This window comes from Corvus brachyrhynchos, unplaced genomic scaffold, assembly GCF_000691975.1.
Source record: "Corvus brachyrhynchos isolate BGI_N302 unplaced genomic scaffold, ASM69197v1 scaffold69, whole genome shotgun sequence".
In the NCBI taxonomy this organism is placed as follows: domain Eukaryota; kingdom Metazoa; phylum Chordata; class Aves; order Passeriformes; family Corvidae; genus Corvus; species Corvus brachyrhynchos.
In genome coordinates this window covers 673,503-694,296 of record NW_008240228.1, presented here as the reverse complement: position 1 = coordinate 694,296, position 20,794 = coordinate 673,503, and the positions used below count along the sequence as shown (strand labels likewise).

The window sequence follows — 20,794 nt, the reverse complement described above, 5'->3', positions numbered from 1 at the left end:
TAGTCTGTAACCTTCATTTAAAAAAAAATAATAATAAGGACTGTATCTGCATTGTTCTTGTAAAGGAATTTGCATCTTCAAAATTTCCTCTCAAAGTAATTAGCCACTGAGAGCTCAGGGACTCTAGAGGCAAACCCAGAAACTGCTCTGTGCTCTGTAGCGCTGTGAGGCTGATGCAATATGGGGCACGCAGGTGAATGTTCCTTTCTTTTCTTGAAAAAGGAAAGGGGATTTTTAATTTCTTGCTCTTCATCATGAAGGAAACTCGTAACTGTTCTCTACTGGGGCTAAAAGCACATCATAGATGTGGTTCAAAATCAATTTGTCATTCATTTCAAGCCTGCTTTGACACAGGATGGTATAGAAAGAAAAAATAAATTGTTCTAAATTTGCATTTGATATTTTATTCTTTCCTTATCATCTGTGTTTTTGCTGCTTTAATTGGTATTTCAACTGCAATGGCTTCTAAACATCCTAGGCAGATGCTGTCTTATAAGCCCAATTATTGTATTTCTGTCTTTTTTTTACTGTGCAAGAGGTGGACTAAAAACTGGCTGAGCTGCTGGGATTTACAGGGTGGTGGTCAGTGGCACAAGGTCCAGCTGGAAGCTAGTCACTCGTCATGTACCCCAGGGGCTGACTGTGGGGCCAGTGCTATTAAAGATCTTTAGTGACTCAGATGATGGGGAACAAAGCACTCTGGGGAATCTTCAGACAGCAGAGAGCTGGGAGGGCCAGTATTTAAACACAAGAAATGACTTATTTATTCTCTGGTTGGTCAAACTGCAGAAGAGGTTGCCCACAGACATTGTAGGGTCTCCATCTTTGGAGATACTCCAACCTTTACTGGCCATGGTCCTGGGTGACTGGCTTTAGGTGGCCCTGCTTTGAGCAGTTGAGTTTCATATCTCAGTATTTCTAAATATAAATGGATGATGATTTTTAAAATATGTGCCAAACTGTTGGTTTGTAGCTCCCCCATAAGTTTTTCACTCTAACTACAAATATTCAAATAGTTTAGGGAAAAAAACAGGCAACCCCCACCCCAAAACCAAGTTTGTGTGTGGAGAAATCAAATTATTTGATCCAGTTAAAGTCCAAACCTTTATCCAGGCAGTTAATTGAGCTATTACTGAAAGATTCTAAATTTGAAAAATTTAAAATAAAAATTTGCTGAGATTCCTCAAGTAGTGAACCATCTTAAGTTAATTCCATATTACAGTATTCCATATTCCATATAGCTACTGTCTTGTGAAGGTCACTGTAGCATCTGGTTTCTGTGTCTTCAAAAGTCTATCTTAAATTCATGTAAAGTTAGAACACACAGATGCTAGAAAGTATTTGTAATTCTTAGCAGTCATTCCTCGATATTTTTTTGCCACACTCATTCTTGAACGAATGTCATTTGGTTGAAGTTTTTGATTACTTCAATAAAAAAAGAAATTTTCATTCGCTGTGTAAACTGAGACACATAATTGAACAATGAGAATATTGCCACGCAGCAAACAGGTAATCAAAGGAAGATCCTCCCCTGCAGCCACCTGATCTGTTTAGTTTGGTTAACAGGAAATTTTAAAGATACTCTTTTTGCCATCTTAACCTCTTAGGTGGCCTCTCTCAGTAAGTGCTCTCTTGTGTAAATAAACAGACTTAAAGAAAACCTCAACCTCTGTGGTAAATACTTACCTGAAGTAGTGTGACCAGCATGGAGGGGAAACTTGTGGAGGTCCTGTGGAAACTCGACAGACCTTTGTTTTCTGAGTTGTGTTGAATTTCTCTATGCACTTGTTGCAAGTCGTTTTAACTAAATAGTAGTCCTTCAATCAGTTGTCAGTGGCTTTGTGACAGGTTCGCCACACACCATTTTGCCACACAGCTGTTGGATTTTTATTTTAAATTTGATTATTGCTGCATATAATTTTCTAAACCTGTTGTCCTTTGGAAGAGTCTTAAGCCGCAATACAGAAAGGATGTTTCATGTTGGGTCTGAATCCAAGCTTCAGCTGTAGTTGCTTGACCAGCATTTTGTTAGCTGTCAGCATCCTTTGAGAACCTCCCCACAGCCAGTATGTAAACTTTTAGGCTTGTGAAGTAGCTGAATGTTTATGTTTCTACCAAGGAATTCCCTCCAACTCTTTCAGCACTTGCGTGTCCAGTGTGTGACTCTGGTGAAGAGAACCTTCCAGTGTGTGGATGAGGGAGCTTGTACAAATGCCTAAAGGCTTGTGTGTGACATGCTGTGTTCAAGACATTGATTATTTTTGAGGTGATAATTGCTTTTTGTTATTCTTTAAAGACATAACAAACATGCTAGTATTGTCTGTAGTGAAAACTTCAGTTCAATTGTTCCTCTTTTTTTTTCTCTTCACTTTCAGGATGGGGAATTATGTTGGAATTTCCTATTCACATATGTTTTCTTTGAATGATAGTTACTTCCAAAATCTGTTGTTTGCTAAATTATGGTTCAGAATGATGACAAAAAGAGAATTAATTTCAGGAGAGAGGCTAGAAAATAGCGTAAGATTTTAATTTATTTTTTTCCAGATAGTAGTATGAGGATTTTTAAGAGGCAAAAGAGTAGTATTATAGTTACTGGTTTATAAAATAATTTGCTTTATAAGTTTGATCTAGTCAAAGCAGCAAAGCTTGACTCTGAGTGTTTGATGTTACTGATCTTAAATATGTGTATAGGTACTTTGTGAATAGTTCATGCAGCAAAAGACATAGAATAGTCCCTGAAGTTTATTGTTTTATTGTGCTTTTTGAAATTAAGCACTTTTGTAGAGCATGTTATTTTGGAAAGCATCTCAGGTGCGCGAGCTTTTTAGGAGCTTTGGCCGATGAACAGGAATATCAATTATGCAAGGGGCAGGAAGGAATGGCTCTCAAACGGGAGAGTTAGTCCTCTTCATAAGATGGTGCAGTGAAATCAGAGAAGGATTTGTGTTTGATATTATTTTTGTCTGCTGTGTTATGTGCTGGAAGAAAAGTGCTTACCTTGCATATGGCTTGGTTGTGGCAGAAATGACGCTGGGAGCAAATAGGAGCTGTGGCTGCAGTAGGAGGCGTCTGGTCATGTAGACTTAGCAATTGTATTCATCTAATATATAACAGTTAATACATTGCAGCTCAGTGTGAACTAGAACCCCTTGATGTAGATAAGCCCTTAAGTATTTAAATACCCAGGTCCTTCTTACTGAAATGTCGGAGAGTCCAACTTGGCCTCCACATGGTGACTATTGTAAATGTTCCTCATAGAGCTGCATTACATTTCATCCTAATTAGCACTGCTGCTGTAGCCTTAGTAAAGACACATTGGATTAAAAAGAACCAGAGGCTGAGTGCCCACATCCTGTCCTACAGGAATTAAATAAATTTCAGTCTTATAGTATTCACAGACCTGATTTAATTTGGCCTCTTTCTCTAGACAATTGCAAAAGCACAGTAGTAGTAGGAAGCTCCTGCCTTTATTAATTATGTTTAACTCCAGAGTTGTGTCTGGTTTGAGTGCTATCAGGGTAGCATCTCTTAGTAGTCCCCAAATAAAGCAAACATGCTATTTTGGTACCAAAGAAATTAAAGGTTCATCAATAAATAGCAGTTACCAGCAACAAATTAAGATGAGAAACATTTTTATTGTGGACATAGGAATGAATGTTACCTATTGTGAAACAGATTTTTTAAATTGAAATCAGATATATAATTAAGTTATTATGCACAGAAAAGTTTAGAAACCTTAACATCTTTTGTCCATAAGCCAAATATTATAGTATGTTGATATCCATGCTGTGAATTCCCCATTACTGCTCTGCCAGTAATTTCAACCTGGCATCTAGACTAAATTGTCTCCCTAGGAGCCAAGAGGAAACACAGTTGATATGTGATCTCAGGCACGGGTCTTTCTTGAATGAATAAAAGCACTGTCACATTTTACGAAATTACATCTGCTGGTTATGTGCTGTGATCATCTCTGAATGAGGGAGAGGGCAGAGCTCATCTGAGTTACGGCTCAGACATACATTCCAGAGGAACTTGATGGGATTTTATACAGCCTTGTAGCTGCATTCCAGATATGTTTCAGCTGCATGACAGAAACTGAAAGCAAGGTAATGATTGTGCCTGCACAATAATTTTTAAAGTGTTAAGAAATATACACAACACACAAGTTGCCAGCCAGAGCTTGCTGAGTGGCCTAAGAGCGTGTTATTCTGTGAATGGAGATGAACAAGTTTGACAAGTGGCTGCCATGCAGTGCTGAAAATGCAGTTCTCATCTTCTCTCTCTGAGCAATGATGAGAAGGAAGCTTGTTCCCCTGGAGCCCGCAGGTGATTGGATCCAGCACCCCAATACACATCTGTGGTGCCAGATGTTGGCAGTGTGTGCTGAGCCTGTCCCATAGTGCATCAGCCAGTCTTGTAAATCCCTTCAAGGTCCCTGTCGTGGCTTTAAGTAGGCTCATTTAATGGTTGGACTCAGTGATCTTAGAGGTCTTTTACAACCTTAAGGATCTGTGATCCTTAAGGATCTAAGCTGTGACACAGCTTAGACACTGTGTCAGTCTGATGCCCTTTGCTTTGTAGCAGTCATGAATCTGCAGTGACCTGGGGGGAGCTGGTGCTCTTTGCTGCTGGAGGGCTGCAGAGCCACTCCAGCCCAAGGCCCACCAGGTGGCTGGCTTTGTCACACATGTGGGGATCTGAAGCTGTGTCCCCTAGGCGCCATGTGGGGTGTTACCCAAGGAGCCACGGGACTGGTGGACTTTTGGAGGTCCTGCAGCACTGTTTCCCCTCATCCACAGTTGTTACAGGCCAGTAAGAGAAAACCATGAATACTCAGTTACTCACTTTCTGAGGCAAATGGATATCCAAGTCCTATGCTGTTATTCAAATTCTGCAAAGAATAGAAAACAAAACACTTGTTTGGAGCAAAGGTCTCTTAACATGTGGAAACTGCAATGGTGGTGAATTTTAAGATCTTTTTCTAAAATGGACAAAATCTTCCTCTGTGCTTCTCTCTGATTGCTGAAATATCTGTTGCCACCTCAGCCTGAGCTCTGTAACCATGTGGTGGTTGTTTTTTCTTTTTTCTACTCTATTCTTCATTTCTTTAAAGAGCTGATTCTTGTGATTTATTGGGTACAAACTACAAAGCTAAGTACTTTTCAGGATGTAAGTTGTAGTGGCTATGAGAAGGAATGAGACTATAATTCTCCTCCATTTTATTTTAGTTAAGCATTTTCAGAGGGGAGGGGAGGATGTATTCTTTCCATTAGACCTCTCCTTTCTTAATCACCATTCCCTAATTAATTCCCTGGTTAAATATAAAGCAAGCATTAGCTTTGAATAATGTTTTCCTGTGTGATTAAGTAAAGGAGAATTTCTTTCTTTTGTATGATGACTCATTGCTGGGGGATCTGGAGGGAGCCTCAGGGTGGATATTTGAGACTTTGGTCCCAGGTGCTCTCATACCTTTGAGCTGTGTCTGCTGTCAGTCCAGAGGTGGGAGGCAAAGGTGATATCACATATCAGCTGAACACGAAGAAAATTGCCTCTCTTGTGAAACGACAGCTTTGTTTTTTCCTGGTGGAAAACTGACTCTGGCTCACAGAAATGCAAATCTTGAGACAACACATACAGCTAGCAGAAATGTAAATTATTGTTCTTGCTGGCACAGTGTCTGTAATATTTCTTGTTGCATGATGTATATTCTTTGGTGTCCAAGCTGCCCCAAAGATGTACTCTTTCTTTTCATCAGTGTCTTCCAGTTCCTACCCCTGCACCAGTTTGCAAACCTTTGGCTTGTAACAGTACAGCTGTGTTGGATCACACCATGAACCACGTCTGAAAGAACTGAGGTTAAGAACTGAATCAAAAAAGGAGATTATAGTGAATGAGGGCATGGCAAAGCGGCATAACAGGGTCTAAGCTGGCCAAGCTTGTTTTACTGATGAAGAAACATTATCTAACTCTACCCACATGATATGACTTTTTTTTTCTACTGTAGTAGCTTATGGCATTAATTTTTAGCTCATAGCATTAAATTTTAGCTCAAAAGACAGTTTTAAGAATAATTCTGTGTTCAAATGTTGCTTGGAGCTCAAGATGAGAAAAAGAATGCAGCTTTATTAATGTGGCAGCAAAGAACACATATGAAATATTTGAGGCATACATTCACATACATGAGCATGCCTGTGATTTGACTGCTGTAACAGTGAATGCTACAACATATAATCTCTGGGTGTTGAAAAACAGGCATTTAAAAACACTCTTGGTTTTGATAAAAAGTATGGTAAGCAGAAATCCTGCTGATTTTTTTTTGTTTCATTTGTTTTACAGGCCTTTCCCTGTATTTCAACCGGAATTTATGGTAAGACAGACCTTCAATGTCACTTATTCTTACTCGTTTTTCCCTATTATTGGTATTTCAAACAGTGATATTTTGTATCAGATGTCTCATCAGTCATTTTGTCTCACCAATATATTTATACTGTGTTAAAAAACAGAGGCCCAAAGCCTTCAGCTGTGACTGGATGCTGGTGTGCTGGTAAGTGGGATATACCCTTAGCATAACCCTTAGAGCTTGTGGGTGAAGACTTGCAACTGTGATTACACTTCTGCAGTAACTCTTAAACATGCTGCTGTGGCTTCAACAGGAAAAAACAGGGGTCTGGCAAAGTTTTCCACCCAGAAGGAAAGCAAGAAAGATGCCACAACGTTCGAGACTGGCAGGAAAAAAAAAATAATAGCCAAGCCAACATGCTCAAGTAACAGGAAATTATCTTAGTTCCCTTGAGTTTTGCTTCCACAATTTTAGTTTATTAATTTACATGCAAATTAACATGGCCTGAAGGAACTGGAAGGAAAGGGTTATTGTAAGTCTCTTGCTTTGTTGTAATCATAAGGTAATCCATCACTGATAGTCAACTTGCTTTTAGTTGGCCAAAAGAAGTGAGCATGATATTTGAAGGCAGAAGAAAACAAACAGTTCAATATTTAGCAAAATATTGAGAAATTTGAGAAAACATGCAATTTACAAAGGGAATTTTTTTTCATTAAACAATAACCTACGTTGAGTTTTCTTCCATTTAGGTTCAATAAATGCATAGAAATGATTGTACGTTTGATTACTTATACAATTTCAAGTTTTTAAATTAAGGATGTTTCAGAGAAACACATGGTTGCTCCATCCCCGTAACTGTTGAAGGTCAGCTTGGATGGGAGTCTGAGCAGCTTGGTCTAGTGGAAGGTGTTCGAAGCAGGGTTGGAAACAGATGATCTTTAAAGTCCCTTCCAACCCAAACTATTCAATGATTTTATGCTAAACAGCAATAAATTAAAAAAAAAAAACATCATGTAACAATGTAGTATGACATAAGTCATAACATACAGTAATTGTTAGATAATTTGAGCTTTGACTAATTAGGTAATTCAGATTCAAGAGGGGAGAAAGGAAGGCAGGAATATTAGGCTTGTTCCTTCTTTTTCAAGGACCTCATTTAAAATTATTTTATGATTGTAAATATGAAATAGGCTTTAGAAGGTAAAATCTAATTCAATGTGGGTGCTTTATTCCCTTTTACTTGAACTGCATTTGCATTGTTGCAGAATATGATGCAGAGCACTAGAATTGGCTGAATATAAATCTGGTTTCAGAGAAAGCTCTGCCTCAGTTCTCAGTTTTGGTCCTCCTTTTGAACTTGGAGGCAAGGTTTGCATTTTAGGCCTTGACTCATTGGCTTAAATCTTGATCTTTTACATAGATACATTTTTGTTACTATTTTACAAAATCAAGCAAGTCGTGCTATAAATATATGGAAATTACTAGTAAGTGGGATGTACAAATAATAATAGTTCACTTTTTTTTTAGAATTGGCCTAGTTAATAGAAAAGTCTCAGCAGGTGAGAAATATGGTCCCCCAAAGCCAGCAGAGAAAGTTGGAAAGGATTTCTGATAGGAATCTTGAGTTTAGGTGAGGTTTATGATGCTTTTCTCGAAGGTAGCTGTGGCATTACTGAAACATTTTACACTGTGACAGATGCTTTTTCTGTAATTGTTTGCTGTTTTCACTGTTGGAAATAAAATGCATTTGTGCTAAAATGCTCTGTTTTTCTTAGGCTGCTTTTGTGGCTTTTTTGGGGGGGAATACAACCTCTAATCGATGGTACTGTTTGCATTTTAATAAATACTTTCTATTCCTCGCTTAAAAAAATATTTTCCTTCTTTACAGACTTTCAGATGTACTGCCTGAGAGTAATAATTAAGCAGGCAGCCCTGCATCTGGCTTCAGGTGTCAGTATTTTCAAGAATATTTGATAGCTGTTGCATTGCTAAAATTATGCTGTGGGTGGTGACATGTTTGCAATGTAAAATACACACAAACCCCACAAAACTATGCTTTCATCTTTTTGGTTTTGTTGGGGTTTTCCCTTTATTTATGCATATTCCTTTAGATAAAGGCAGTGTGTAGATGAAAAAGTGGATCAGCCTCATTCCTGGTGGCCAAGCTGATTAGGATATCCTTGTGCTGTGCACATAACACTGGACTGTCCCAGTAGAGTGTTATAGAAGGAACACACTTGTTGTTTTCTCATCTTGGATCCATGCAAGCAAATGCTTTCCCTTCAGAAACTCCTGGCTGAGGACTCAATTTCTCCTACAAATTGAAGCAGAGAAATTTGCAAGAGATCAACTGAGTATATCCAGTTTTAGAATCTGGATTGTGTTCTTCTCCAGACTCATGTAGATGTACAGATTGCTCACCTTCACTCTTGTCATTAGGACAGTGTTCACACTTCTCTGGGGAGCAGTCCATTCTTGTTTTCATCATTGCAGAGCACGCCTTTACTCCCATAAAAAGGAAGCTGGGAAGAAACAAGCAAGCAAGGCTCTTTCCGAGGTCTTGGCAAAGGGCAGATTCCTTTCTGTGGGCAGGGTGTTGGATAGAGGAAAAGTCTACCTTTCTTCCACACTTTCCTGATGCTCCATCTCCACCCATCACGCAGTGGATGTTTCAGCTTGAACAAGTTACAGCCTTGGGAAGGCCATTTGACTGCTGCACTGTGCCAGCAGTTAAAACTTGAATTTTCATATACTCCAGTTTAAAGAGTGCTGGCAACAAATCCGCTCACAAAGGATCTTTGATTTAGAAGTTTGATAGATTCAAATGAGGGATTTTATCTTTGAAAAATGACATAGAAAGCAACCAATGCTAAATGTTTGTAAGGACTACACAACACAGGAGAGTCTGCCCACAGGCACTCTGGGAAAAAAAAATTCCCTAAGAGATCCCCAATCACTAATATATTTTACTAAGAGATCCCTATCACCTTTAATAAGCTTATGAGCTGCTAATCAGTCTAAGAAAGCAAAGGCTGTGAAGGTTTATATCCCTGTGGATGCCTGGGTTACTCTCTTCGGTTGCAATAAATGCTTTCGTTTATACCAAGAGCATGAAGTTTCCTAAATAAAGCTGTTTTGCGAGGAGGTCTGAGGGATTTACATCACTCCCATGGTATTAGGGGGTATTGGAGTATCAAGCTACACATCCTCAGCAGCTGTTAAGTAACACACAAACATAAGCCTAAGTGCCATCTTAACATTGTCTTCTTATTTTTTCTTTTTTTTTTTTAAGCCAGACCAGTTAGATTTTTAGGAATTTTCTTACATTTTGTCTCTTTTTCCTTTTTAAAGCGATTTTACTATCTGTTTGGAAAAAAATCTGTAGACAAATCTATAGTTCAGAGGGTACAAAGTGCTATTTTAGGCTGTAGTGTGTCAGATTTTCATGTTTGTGCTGGTTTGGGCAAGTTTGGAAATATCCCCTGATAGAAGGCAGGTTACAACCACCCTCACCCCACCAGGTTCGGGGAAAAAATAAATTTTCTTCGAAGGAAAGTGAAAAAGATAAAAACTATTTATTTAACAAATGCACCGGAAGAGGATAATAATGCTAAATAATAAAATCTCTTGCTGTGGAGAGAACCCTGGGAAGATTCCAGAGCCCTTCGGTAGGTAGCCTCTCTCCTCCTCCTCAGAGCTGGGGTGGGGTGGGCCCTCCTCCAGGGCCTCCACCTTGGTGGAAAAAGTCCCGATGTGTTCTGATGTTGAAACAGTCCAAAAAAGAAGGGAAAAAAACGAAGTCCCAGGAAAACAGAAGTTCAACTCTCCCTCTCCCTCCGGAGAAAAAAAAAGCCAAAATCTGGCTGGAAAGCAAGTAGGGTGCTTCCTCCTGCTCTTCTCTCGCGCCGCAGCAGAATGCAGAGCTGACTCTATCTCTGTGTGTCCTTGAAACACTGCTTTGAAAGTTCTGCTCAGTTTTTTTTTTTCTCCCCCCTCTAAGGCTCAGTTTAAAGGCACAGAAATGCACAAAATTAATTTCTGGCATAGAGCAGCGATATGGGATACACATCATAAAGTCACCCCAAGACAATGTTATAGCAGTGGATCACCATTTACATGTCCAGTTTCCCCATAATTGCTGTCTTACTATGTCTGAGGTACCTTCGGAAGGGGGGATTGGGGGGAAAATGCCACTTTATTTGGTAGATTTTCTGAAAGAGTTATTGCGTCTTTAAGAACCTCTCTACAAATTGTGGTATTTGCAGCCTGCAAAGTGAACAAGGATGTTGGATATGGTGCTACAAAGCTTCCAAGCCACAAAACTAAAACAGGGCTCTGCAAATGGATGTAAGGAGACAGGAATTTTCCTGTTTGTCACAAATATGTTGAGAGATAATTGTAGGATAGGCTGCATATGGAAGGTATTCAAGATGTTATGGTCTATGCACACCTATGTGTTCCCTCCATACTGTTACTTTACAGTAATATAGGGTTTGGCTTCATTCCGAGATACTTATGTTGGCAAAATAAACTGCTCTCTGGAAACAGAAACTAGTATTTAAATGTTATTTTAAACTTAAGATAGGGGGGAAAAAAGAAGAAAGTAAGTGGGGGAAGAAAGATGAAACTGAATTCTCCAACTGGTGTGTATTTCTAGCTCTACATCAATATAGCTGTATGTTGTACCTTAGCTTGATTTCATGAAAATTATGTCCTCTACTCTTTCTGAGAAGAAAGATAGTGGCAGCTCTTAGTTTTGTTATGAATTTGTACTTGCATTTCTTTTAAAAACACAGAGAGAAAAAGACCAAATGCCATGGAAGTGCAGAATGTCTGTGGTGATTTAGGTGGTGGAAATGCAGTTTCACCACATTTTAAACATCATTATTACATTGAAGTCTTGCTGCTTGTAGAATCAGGCCACTGAGGCTTAGCTGTAGCTTCTGGCCTGGTCATGAGGAGAACATTGAACGGTTTTATTTGTTACGTGTTGTGAAAGGGGAGTCTTAAAAGAAAAAAAAAATAGAGTAAACTAGGCTGTGTGTATAGGAAATAGAAGCATATAATCCGTTCTCAAGGGTGGATGCATGGAGGGAGCACAGATCCTCTGGTCTGCTTTAGATTTGGAGGAGGAGGTCCTTTGGTTGTGTGCCAGCTGGTGTCACCACTGTCCTGACCCCCAGTGTATCCTGCTCAGGGTCCAAAGAGTGATTCATCCTGCCACAGAGGGCTGGGAGCATATCCATCAGCTCTTCTCTATGAGGTGATCCAAGGTAGATTATAACAAGGGATTAACTGGCAGGTGTTCTACTAAAGGATTATAAAAGCCCTCTGAAAATCTGAGTCAGAAGACTAAACCAAATGTTTTCAAAGGCAGCATAAATTCCTGACACAGGGTTAAAGGTTGAGGCCGTCTATTTCTGTCTTTCTCATCTGTTTCTTCTCATTTTCCTGTTGGCATTTCATTTCTGGGATAGATGTTCCTTTAATGAGCAATTCTAATAAGGGTTGCACTGTCATCTTTCCAAGGAAGGAGTTAGCTGTAAATTTTTCAGAGCCACTATACACAAATGTGTAATAAGTAACTATGAAGTAGTTTTGTATTTATCTCCAGTCTGGTGCTTTGAGTTCCTGTCACCATTAAAAAGGCCTGAGGCTTATGTGATCATCAGGATTTGGATATTGTGATGTCAGTTGAGATTATCCCAGAAAATGAATATTATCATATAAATTCTTTGTGATAAAAATTCCCAATCCAGTAGGTCACATAAGGAAAGTTCCTATTAATAAGATTTTCATAACTAAGGTAATTTTTTAACTTGATCAGTAACTCCTCATCCCTCAATGCAGACCACATCAACTTTTTTGACACTGTGTGGTTTTAAAAGACCTTTTTTGTAACTCACTGGGAGTTAATTGCATTTTGTTATTTGCTCCATAATTGGCATAATGTAATATGTTAGAGAAAATGAAGATATATGAGAATTCATTCTTTGATGCTTCTTTTGGGACTGATCACTGGTTAAATAGATTATTATTAAAATTAATAATGGTAACAGCTATGAAATTGCTATTATAATATTCACGTAATCCTAGAAATCTAATTACTACTTGTATGAAAATTTGTTACATGCATTATTTAACAGTGTTCTTATTTCAGACAGTGAGGTGTCCATGATACTAATTGGTGTCTTCCCATAATTTAAATACTAAAAAAATTATTACAGGGAAGTGTAAATCAATGAGCTCTCAGCAGTCTAAAATTAACATTCATATGATGTATTTAGCAAGAAGAAGCTCTAACTTGACTCCAGACAAGAGACTTAATAATCTCTCTTTTTCAGTGGAAATTGGCTTTTTATGGATAATGTAGTTTGACTATCTAGAATTTTATCTATTCTGAAGGTCTTGCTGACTGGTCCAGTTTGCAGCATTTCCCCTGAACACTAGAGGACAAATCCTGTCCTTCATTCAAATGGCATTTACTGACTGTCCTTAAAAATTTCCCTTTGAAAACTTAGACTGTTGATCACTGAATAGTCAGTTGCCTCGTGGCCTCTCTTTTAGTCTTTTCTATGTTCTCTTTAGGAAGAAATAAAAGTCTATGTAGTTACTTTTTCCTTTTAAAATTATATCTATATATATTTATATTTCATTCATATTTATATTAGATATGTATTATTATATTAATTGCTCCCTTCAATCTTGCAGCTGCCCACCCTCTTTAACCTCACTGTCTGGGTTCTACTCCGCAAGAAACAATTGTGTGCTCTCTTGCTCTTATTTCATAGTGTTTTCCATCTTGAAGCTCCTAGCATGGAGTTCCTTTTGCAATGAGCTCTATAGGTATCTCCAGACTGCTGAGGAAAAGCCAGGAACATCTCCAAAGGCATCAAAGACATGTTGAGCTTTGGGCACTTTTCCCCTTTTTCCTTTCACTTTTTGTATTTTTTTTTTTAAATTGGGTAACTATCCTTTAAAGCATAAATAAGTTGGAAAAGTTCTCTGGTATTCAGAAAGCATAATGCAGAAATCATAAACAGGGCTTCAGCTGGTCAGATATATTATTTGCTTTCATATTTATCTTTTTCTATTCAAAGAATTAGGAATGTCTTAATTACCATGAGGAAAGTTAAAACTCTATTTTGTTGTATACCAACAGAATCACTTATTCTCTTTTCAAAATTTTCCTGGCTGATGTCAACAAGATAATCTGATGTGTTTGTTCTGTGGCTTTACACTCCAGAAAAGCTTAAGCTCTTTGAAGCTAATTTATTAAGAAATGAATTGAAGTAAGAAAATAAAGCTATACGGACCTCATCCTAGAGACATTACATTAAGATGATACATGAAGTATAAAATATTTCTTGGTAAAAGGCCCAGTTATTGCTATCCTAATTTTTTCTTTGATGTAATCTTGCCCCTTGCCCCAGGAGAGAGTATGTGTCTAAAACTTAACTTGGAGCCCAATCCATTAGTGAATTCTACCATGTTGTTGTGGGTGTCTTTTAACCATATTCATGATTAGATGTAGTGTGAAAACATAGTCATTATAAGAATATCTTTTTCATGCCTTCCCACATCTTAGCACTTGGCAGATTTCATTTACCTGTGCACTCTGGCATAACTAGTCTTGTATGTAATCCTAGTTATACCACACACGTCCTGTATACTTTAGCAGCTAGAAAAGCTCGCCAAGGGCAAGATTTCTATTCCTAGATGATCACCCACAATCATTTTAATACCATGCAATTGTTTTATCTGGAGTTTACAAAAATAAACAGAAGGAAGCTGCCATGAAGCCTGATGAACATGATGCACTTAGTCCCATGATTTAATTTTAGGTAGTCCTGTGAGGAGCAGAGTCTGACTCAATAATCCTCATGGTTCCCTTTCAGCCTGAGGTATCCTGTGACTCTGTGTGTATTCAGTTGACTCCCACTCAGAGCTTAAAACTCATTCTGTGAGGACAGAATAGTAGTACAAGCCTTTATCTATGTGTCCTTGTAGAGCTTTTAAAAGCCCTGACACACTAAAGTTGAGTAGGAATAATATTTGTGGCGTCATGTACATCAGATAGTTTTACCAAAAAGGTGTCAACCTTTGGTATCTTTTTGAACTTCTGCAACTGCATTAGATAGTAAATGCCTCAGGGAAACAGCTTCTCTTTCTCATTATTACCTTATTTTTTAGTGTGGAGGGATAGTTCTGTCTTGTTCTGGCCACAAAATATTGTGGTTCTGGGCCTTATTTGTCCTACTTTTTATTCTCGATAGCAGACTTTGCCTCTTATTGTTTATTTATGCAATATCTATTGTAATGGTCCTAGTCAGTGTTGGAGACCCTTAATACCACTCCAGTACAAACACTGAAAGTCGCCATATACATAAATTTACACTACCAAGGTCATCTCTCATTCTTAACTTTGGTCACTTCAAGAAGTTCAGAAGAAATGTGTGTGATAATATGGAGGCTTTTAGGTGGCTTGTGAAAGGTAAAAATGTGTTGCTGTTAGGGCAAATATCTTTCTCCTGAAATGAAAGAAAAGATCGACAGAATAGGCTTGCTATCATCAAAGTACCTGAAAGTCAAGCTAAAGGTGTCTCTGGCTCTGAGGGTCATTCACTGTATTGTCCTTTGTCCTGCGTCTTTGTTAAATAGGAATGCTGCCATATATCACTGGAAAGGGCAACTGCCACTGAGGCAGAATAGCAGAGCTGGATGATTCTGTGTAGTGAATGACTAATCCTGTTTCTAAGCCAAAATCCTGTTTATAAGATGTATTCTGCAGCTCTGCACACCGCAGACTGTGTTGGCAGCTGGGTTAATGGAAGGCCACCTTGGGCCTGGAAGAGGCTGAGTTATTCCTTTTTGTCTTGGGAATGCATTTAGAGCTGTTGTGTGTCGCACATGTTCACAAAATGTTAACCTGTCTTTTGTCTCAAGGTGTGATGCACCAGAAAATAGTATAAAATACTGTGAATTACAACAATGGAAGGAAGCATCTATTACAATGGTCTGATTTTTTTTTTTTTTCCAGAAGAAAGGATTTTTTTTTTAACTGGTAATTTCTGAGGTAATAAAAAGTTAGATTTGTACATATACTTTGAATTTATGCAACTCAAGTAACTTGCTGGTGGTTGTATCAGTGAATAAAACAAATTGCATGCATGCGTTGCCAGGACTGAAGTGTTATTTCTCAAATTCCATATTTATAATTGTTAATAAAATATCAGGTTGTTATGGAATTGTTTCCTGTTTGACTAATCTATCAGAATCTGATTATTCAATTTAAGCTAGTTGCCTGTATCAATGAAATATTACACAGCCTGTAAGAACACATGAGGCTTATTGCAGAGAAAATGCAGCAAGAGTCAGAATTTACCTTTCTGTGAGTACTGTTGGGGAAGAAGTTCGAATCCTTTCCAGAGCTTCTGTGCAGAGTAGAATCATTGCTAGGTTTGTTTACTTGGCAGTAATTGTATACATACTAAATTCCCCGTCAGGTTTATTCAGGGTGAGGCATGCAGAAACAAATGTGCACCTTCTTGTTGAAGAGTGTTAAGTCAGAAATTTGGTGCATATTAACAAAGTAACTATGAAAACAAATGTGGACAGGCTCTTTGTGTACCTGCCAGGCAGACAGGATAGAAGTCAGTCATTTACACTGAAGAGCTGGTTTGGGCAGGGGGAAGTCACCTTCTGCTTTAAAATACACTTTAAGTCAGGCTTCTGCTCAATAGAGCTGCATTTGGTTTATTTCTGAGCTGTCACTACTGCAGAAAAGGACCAGTTCAAGGGGTGTTCTGTGAGAAGATAACTGTAATTAGCAATCCATTTCTTCATTTCCATGCTATAGCCAGCCTTGATGAATTAATCACAATCAAATACAGGCTGCAGGAAGGGGGGTGACCCACGTAGCACAGAAGAAAAATGAGGCCCTGTACTGGCATGACAGACTAATCCTTCAATTCTCCCATTTGACTGAATGAGGGGACTTGTTGGTGTGCTTGTCACCAGCACCGCCCATAAACAAACTGTTCGCTCTCAGTCAGAGGGTTTGGTGGGTGTGATAGAGGTTACTGAGAGCATCCCAACACCTCATCCATCACTGAGGTGGGACAGGGAGCTCCTGGATTAGTTCTGAGGAGGAAAAGTCACAGTGGCTTACAAGATCCTGGTTTAAAGAGAGAACAACCTAAATTGTGTTTGTGGAGTGATTTTGTGTCTGATCCCATGGGAACCAAAATGACTCCTTGGTTTGGCTGGATGTGTTATGGCTACTGAAAAAGACAGCAAAAATTTGAGGTTGAAGTTTAGATTATATTAGGGTGCCTTCCAACACAAGCCATTCTATGATTCTGTTGTTATTGCCGGCAAGTCTGAGCATCTGTAGCTTCAGATAGACTCTGATTTTGTTCCAGGGGACAGGAGGTAAGCTGGTTCCAGGTGGAAAGGAAAGCAGTAGCAGCCTAAAGAAAATTATTTACTCTGACAGTTATGTAGAGAACTTGGGAACTTTCGGTAGATGTTTGCTTATTTTCTTCTTTCTTCTTATCTAGTTTTTGGAATTGCGCGGCAGCTGTGTGGCTTCTAGGGTTATATTAGGAATATGGGACTCTTTTAACTGGCCTACTCATAGTAATGTTCTTTACTTAATAATGTTCTTTATTCTATCTATGGCTATGGTTTTAGGTTTTCATCTGGTAACTGAAATGGAAGCAGCTGACTTCATGCTAGAGCACATTGGTTTCAGAGAAGCTACGGTGATTTGCGCCAGCTGTGAAATATTCCATTGCACTGAGAGAAATAAATGTGGTTTTTTGTAATTGACCCTATTCACTTTGAATAACTGCATTGAGCTCGGCAGAGGAGAAATCTTGTCCAAAGTATGGTACCTTTTTAAAAATATTTGATTTGGGCAGGGAAGACTTTATCTTACTTTTTCTTGAAAGAGTATCTAGCCCCTTGAAAAGGACATTACTTTAAAGTCTGATTTATAAATGATTTGTGTACCTCTTTTATTCCTTTCAGTATATTACTTATATGTAAGAGAATGAAAGTACTTGCTTTCCTATATGTTACTAGATGATAATCTGTATGTATTCTTTTCCAATTTAGTTTTGGACAATGCAGCATATCATTTTTTTTCCCTTCTCTCTGTGATGTTTGAAAGAACCCTTTTACAGAAATACTGTGTAGTACTATTTAAAGGGTAATAACTTATTGTGTGTGATGCTGTGGCAGTGGAAGACTTTTTGCCCCCTTCTGTTTGGTTTCTCTCTGGAATACGAACACTAAACCTTCATTTTCAGGGAGTACCCCATATAGAAAATATAATCATTCATCACACATTGTGACTTGTTTCTGTTACAAACCAAATTTTGGGTTGCTTAGTCCAATTTAGTAGCACTTCCAGGTCACTCACTGAGGAAGGTGCTATTCAATGTGAATAATTGTGCCACTTCTGCATGGGGAAGACCTGGTTCAAAAACCCCTGAGCTAAATAAGAGCCAATATAAATGTCAGCACATTGTTCTAGCTACCACCCAGTACAGTATTTTCTGTATCCATTTTCTTGTTGCTTAGTTCTGACGAAGAAAAACATATTTCTAAATTACAAAAGATGCCATGTGAAGTGTTTGGCGTTTTGATGAGAAAAATACAGAATAGGAATATGTAGAACTTAAAATTAAGAAAAACAAGTGCATCCTCAGGATGAGAGTAAATCGACTGTTCAAGCGGTGACCAGTGTGAGGTGCATAGTTTCAGCTTTATGTACCAGCTCATTATCCAGTGTTGGAAAAATGGAGTATCCGTTTTATGCAGAATGCTTTTCACCGTAAATTGCCCAGTGTAGGCTGTGAGCTGCAGACAGTGCAATCATAATAGCTTCCACACCGATGCAGTTTTATGGATTCAGAACATTAATCATTCTCTTATGCCCTTAATTACCATTAGGTAGTTACACTCGTGTCTGTAATAGGTGCTAAACATTCTGCCACTGATAGGTTTTTAACCATTATTTTTGTTGTAGCAGTAAACATGCTATAGCTGACTGTTAGGAGGCCAGAACATATTTTTTAGCCTAGTGCCATTAGGAACATGTCCAATGACATTTTGAGCTGTATTTGCTGGTTGGTTGTAGGCTTCTGGGTTTGGTTTGGTTTTCAGGGTGTTTTTTTTCCTGTCTTTAGGAATGAGAGTAGAGAACAATTCTGTTGCTAAGCTGGCACTGCTTAATTAAGAGATGATGGTTCCTTCCCTTTTGGCCTAGTTTACAAAGTGAGAAAGGAAGGAAAAGCTGATACATTTTTCACAGTACTAAAAACAATATAGAAGAAACAAGTGATGTTATTTACATGCTGGCCATGCCAGTCAGTGCTCTAGAAATCTTCTGTTGTATTTTGCTACCAACATTATGAGTTACAATTTACTAGTTTTCACTGAAGTAGTGAACTACTGATATATAGTAGGCCCTTCCCAAAAAAAGATATAAGATTCAAATCTCCCTTCTAATCAGAGCTGCTAGCCATGATTCAGGTAATGAGAATGCATATTGGCAATGCTTCTGTGTTATTCATAATGAGGATTTCATGTTATGGAACCTTATACCCATCTCTCAATTGTGTAGCTTGGTGTAGTTGACACCATTTTATTGGCTATAGGTAATCAGAAGCAGTGACTGTAGTTACCCTCATTGGGTACCCTCTTGGGTGGCCAAGAGTGTGCACAAGTGATACGGGATATGTAACTACTCTGCCCTTGTATTTCTTTAATAATGCCAGCATGTTCAAAATTGTCTTACTAAGGGCAGTCAGTGATGTTTTGGCTGTGGAATGTGAGGCATTTGATAGTAAAGAATTAGCTTCCAAATACTTTCTTAACTTGTTTCATGTTTTCAAGATTCTCTTTCCTAGTCGTTGACCTTCTTCTGTGTTTCCCATGTTGATTACATGGCATTTATGCTGACCTTAACTAAGCTGAGCATTTTCTGAAAAGGAATAAATAGAAACATTTCTCCATCAGCACTAATGCCAATAAAACATAGGTTTGAAGTTCATAAACATATATTAAGTTTAAATTACATATGATTTCAAGAAATTATCTGCTTTTAAAAAATTGCATTTGATAACAAATTGCGTTTGCTAACCAAGACCAATTTTCACAAATTATTGAAGTTCCGTGGTATCAAAGCTAGGAAGAGGTCACCTTGATATTTGTACTGAATGCATTTCAGCCTTGGCTCCATGTTTTATCATTCTTGATGTCTTAAATTTTCCCTTACCTCCGCAGTTTTTTTTAATCTACTTGTTTTTATTATTTGTTTTTATGTCTTACTGTCAACATATTTCATTGATTTTCTACTTACTAAACAAAATGGTTCTGCCTGAATTTCATGTGTAGCCTTAATTTTGTAACTTTTAATGTATGATCCATGCTACTTAGGTTACTCTGTATTTATTGCTTATTTTTGTCACTGCCTACTAAATACATTAATGTCTGTGGATCTCTAAATTGTAAGGCTCCTCTCTTCCTCAAAAATGTCAAGACTGATGATGAAGCTCTCTTTCTCTTCCTTCACAACAAATCTAAATATCCACAGGGTAAATACTAGAAGATAATCGTGGGCTTCAATCCAGTCCTGGATTATCTGTCTATAATGTTCAGCACTTAAGACAGTGTCATCACATTAGCACACGTTAGATGCAGTTATTTAAAAGACACTTTGTTTTATCAAAAACCGCCAAACCCACCACCATCAAACTCCTAGACAACCCTATCTAAGCACTCTTTGGCTACTCCAGTTCCACCTGCTGTGAGGATGCTCAGCCCACAGCTGCCCCAAGACTCATGGTCTCCTCAGGTCTCTCAGTCCGCCTCCTAGCCAAACCATTTCAATTCCAAAAAGCATTGCTCGGTGAAAAACCACCTAGACTGAAGATGTTGAATCCAGTCTAACCCACTGATTTGGCCCAAAGCAAAGGATGTCCACACAAATGTTGCATCTAGCAGGTCTGAGCATGGAGTAACTCCTGGGGGACAAGGATGTGGCAGTAGCACCTTCATTTGTTAAAACTGGATTTAGAAGGTAATGTTTTTCCATGCTTTGAACTTGCTTTGTTCAAACTGATTTGTGGGCTTTTTTATTTGTCTACTGGATTTTCAAAAGTACTTCAATCCTTTAGAAGCATCAAGTCTTTTTGGTGTGTTTCTGGTGGTATTATCCCATGCAGCACATGAGAAAGATGTGGAATTTGATGGGAAGTCATAAGAAACAAGACTGACGTTAAAATTTTAGCACAAGGAATGTCCCAGAAGCTCACACATTCATTGTTTTCTCCCTTGGCTCTGTTATTGCACACTAGCTCTTTCAAATGTGTTCTAAGCAGTTTTTAAACTGTTTGCAAAAGTTTGTCTGACTGCTAACATTTTTTTCCTCCTTCCTGCTCT

The 20,794-nt window shown here is 38.3% G+C and overlaps 1 protein-coding gene across 8 annotated transcripts in view; it reads left to right on the top strand.

The window, feature by feature from the left end:
* The window catches only part of MACROD2 (MACRO domain containing 2), an 888,200-nt gene that overhangs the window by 582,453 nt on the left and 284,953 nt on the right, over positions 1–20,794 (top strand). For all 8 annotated transcript variants that reach the window (XM_017745239.1, XM_017745241.1, XM_017745240.1 and 5 more), the window contains one exon: positions 6,337–6,367. In XM_017745239.1, coding sequence (XP_017600728.1) covers positions 6,337–6,367 — 31 coding nt within the window. The remainder of the gene's footprint in view (positions 1–6,336; positions 6,368–20,794) is intronic.